This window comes from Grammomys surdaster, unplaced genomic scaffold (genome assembly GCF_004785775.1).
Source record: "Grammomys surdaster isolate TR1022 unplaced genomic scaffold, NIH_TR_1.0 125977, whole genome shotgun sequence".
Classification (NCBI taxonomy): domain Eukaryota; kingdom Metazoa; phylum Chordata; class Mammalia; order Rodentia; family Muridae; genus Grammomys; species Grammomys surdaster.
In genome coordinates, this window is record NW_021620793.1 from 2,421,160 (window position 1) to 2,424,566 (window position 3,407).

The following is a 3,407-nucleotide window of genomic DNA, read 5'->3' on the forward strand; positions in this document are numbered from 1 at the left end:
GAGGATCCAAGAGGCTCACATACTCCCTAGGCAAGTGCTTTACCACTGAGCTTCAGCCCCAAGATGGACTTCTACTTTGAAAAACCAAACCAAACCAGACCAGAGAAGCTGGGTGCTTGCTTCCAATCTCTAGCCCAAGTAAAGCATGGCTCAGGTCTATTTTCTTAGCAAACACATGGATGGTGGCTGCAAATGAGTAGACAGACCGTTCTGAAAACAAGTGAACAGTTCTGGGTGTCGGCAGATGACAGGGAGAGCAGTCTCCTGCAGTGTCTCAGGAAGCCTATCAACTTGGGTTAGGCCAACCACAGGAGATCCCCAAGTAGCAGGGACAGGGCATCCCACAGACTGACTGGACTTTCATCCCAGCTACTGAACAAGACTCACAGGCTGCCTTGAGCAGATGCCCACTCCTCACACAGCATGAACTGAAATGGGGTCCTGTGAGACTACATTCACTAGGATGAGAAACCTTGGCATTTGGATGAGCATAAATATAGCTCACATTTGACACAAAAATAAACAATTCATAGAAACAACATTCAGGAAGAAAGGCTTGTGTCTGTCAAAGGTAGACTTGTGGTGCACACCTGGAATCCCAGTACTTGGAAGGCTGAGGAAGGAGGGCCTTGAGTTGGAGGCCAGCCTGGGCTACATAGTCAGACTCTTGTTTTAAAGCAAGCAATCAAATCAAAGCTCCATGGTGTCCTTGGGAGACACCCATCCCCATCAGGTCTGCAGGGACTAGTCAATCCTGTCCCCACTCCTCTCTGCCTCCACGAATAGAAAGACAATTTATCTTCTTGGTACGGTTTTGAGAAAAGAACAAACACCTGGGGAGTTTTTGGTTTTCAGAAATTACATGTCAAGGAATTTTACCAGTTTCAGAAAAGTAAAGACAAAAATCTATCAATGAGTTAAAATAAACTCATAAGAGGAGCCCAGCCATTAAAATAGAGAAACCATCTGTGTGTGTGATGGTGGGGGGTGGGACTCAGGTTTTATTCTTGAAGGCAAGTGTTCTACTCCAGCTCACCTCAGCCCCCAACAGCCCCCAGAAACACATCTGGAGGACTGGGCACTGAGGACCCAAGACTGCCTTCACCCTTTCTAGCTGGGCCAGGCACATGGGAAGCAGCTTCACGAATCGGCATGTACTTCTAGAGGGTCAGATGGAAGAATGAAGCCTGGCAGTGTTTTCTTTATTTTTTTAATAAAGCTAAAGACTCTTTGAAAACTACAGAGTTCCTGGGTTCAAATAATTTATCACTTACCACTGGAGCTCAGTGTTTAAAGTAGTCAGGATCCGAGGTGCTTGGTTCAAAGCAATTACAACTGGAGAATACTCACTGAGTGAATGTCCGGTCCCTGATTTGTGCCCTTCACTTTACAAAAGGGCACTTGCTTGACAGTAGAACACACCATGTGTGACAGTTGTCCAAACTCCCCTCATGGTTTGGCTCTAAAAACAAAGGGTACGCCCCTGAGCGGGCGAGCATGATCCGGCCCTGAGCCCAAGGTGTGTAGAGCCAGGCAAGCTGGAGCTGATGGGTCTGATCTGGCAGCAGGAAGCAGCAGGAAGGGAAGGAGGAAACGATAAAGCAGAGACGCCAGAAGTAAGAAGCTAGCTGCCTACTGGACAGGAGTCCGGACAAGTCTCCCCTCACAGTCACAAGAGACAACTTGAAGATTCAGCTCTTTGGGGATAACAATGTTCAAAATGCAATTGTCAGAGAGGTCAGGTTCCTTGGTATGAAGACACGCCTGGCGTTTTACTGGAGAGCAAGGCAGGAAGGGCTCCTGCACTAGCTCTTGGTGGACAGGAATACGTGCTGCCATCTTAAATCTACTGGCTCCAGAGCAGCTTATCTACGCTCAGAGAACAAGATCACAGGATATGGCTCCTAGTATCAAACTCTAAAATCCAGAGGCAAAAAGGCTTCTGGAGGCAAGTCAGCAGCTCAGTCCCAGGGCTGGCAAGGCCCTGGCTGTGGTGTGCTGACAGGAGTGCGGTGAGGGATGGGGACGGACAAGGGAAACTCACGCAGGCTCACAGGGCTGTGCACCTCCAGCCAGTGCTCACCCTCCCCTCCTCTCTCAGTGGGGAGACCAAATGTGAATGCTGCACACTCACCTCTGCTCACCCCTTTCTTCTCAAAACCATGATTGGCCAACTGTTGTGGAGGATACCCCCAAAATATACTTCTCAAAGCTTGCTCCCAGAAGCACAGTCACATGGCAAAGGGCTTACAACTAGGCCTCTTTCGAGGATGGAGGACCTAGAAGCCATGGTGGGCTGTTCCGTGTTGAGAGCACGCACCTTGGCAGAGGTTAAGCAGGGGCCAGCAGGAGCCTGCTTCAGGGGGTTGGAGAGAGGTGAGTGACCCACCCCATATGACAGGCTCATGAAGATCCTGAGGTTCATCCAGGCACGGCTCAGGGTCAAGCCCTGGGTTTCTCCAATGTAAGGACAGGGGTGTGAGCATGTTACGGGGACAGCAAAGAAGTGGGGCTGGCCAGTCTACTTAAGTAGTGCGGCATTCATCCAGGGGTAAGAAAACCCAAAGGGGAAGATTTTCGTCTAGGGATCAAACCTGCGGTGCATTTTACTCCTAGGTGACAAAGGAAAGGTCTTCTAGCCATTGCTCTAGAAGAGAAATCTAAAATCAAGACTCTTGAAAAATCCCTGCTCCTGGGGCACGTTATAAACTGAAGTCCTCGGCTCAGTCTAGCTCAGGCCATGACGGGATGTAGAACCTCTGCAAGGAGCCTTCCAGCAGGCGCTCCATCCACAAGGACAACTTGCTCAGCTTGCCTTTGAGGGGCTTGGGCCCAAGGCCACAGGGAGGCTTCCCTCGGGAGGAGTCAGGGTCACAGGAGCCCACAGTCTCCTCATCCACGGTCTTTAGTGGCTTGAAAAGGCAGAAATACTTCTTGTGGCCATTCAGGGCCAGCACATAGCCAGTGTAGTCTCGCTCCATAAAGTGCTTGTCGTACTGGTTTGGGATTGGGGCTGCATCCTGAGCAAACTCTAGCAAGTACTCCAGCCACTCCCGGTGTTTGTCCAGAGTCAGGAAGGAGAAGTGGAGGCTGCTGCTCCTGTGGGAAGGAAGAGCAGATGAGGGTTCAGGAAGGTTCCAGGAGTTTCGCTGCAGACCACTGAGGGGAACAGTGTCAGCACCCTAGACAGGGCTGACCAGCCAGAGAGGCTTGTGCTGGCTGCAGCCTGGTGTACATCATGAGTTCCAGACAGCCAGGGCTATGCAGAGAGACACTGCCTCAAAAAACCCAAACAAACAAACAAACAAACAAACGTTGGTAGGGCAGTGGTGGCACACGCCTTTAATCCCAGCACTTGGAAGGCAGAGGCAGGTGGATTTCTGAGTTCGAGGCCAGCCTGGTCTACA

At 50.6% G+C, this 3,407-nt stretch overlaps 1 protein-coding gene across 1 annotated transcript in view; it reads right to left on the reverse strand.

Annotated features, from left to right (window-relative positions):
- Positions 1-1,175: 1,175 nt before the first annotated feature.
- Positions 1,176-3,407, reverse strand: part of Dnajc16 (DnaJ heat shock protein family (Hsp40) member C16) — a 27,025-nt gene continuing 24,793 nt past the window's right edge. Inside the window, exon 11 of the mRNA XM_028754007.1 lies at positions 1,176-3,099. Within this exon, the coding sequence (XP_028609840.1) occupies positions 2,724-3,099 (376 nt within the window). The 3' untranslated portion in view covers positions 1,176-2,723. The remainder of the gene's footprint in view (positions 3,100-3,407) is intronic.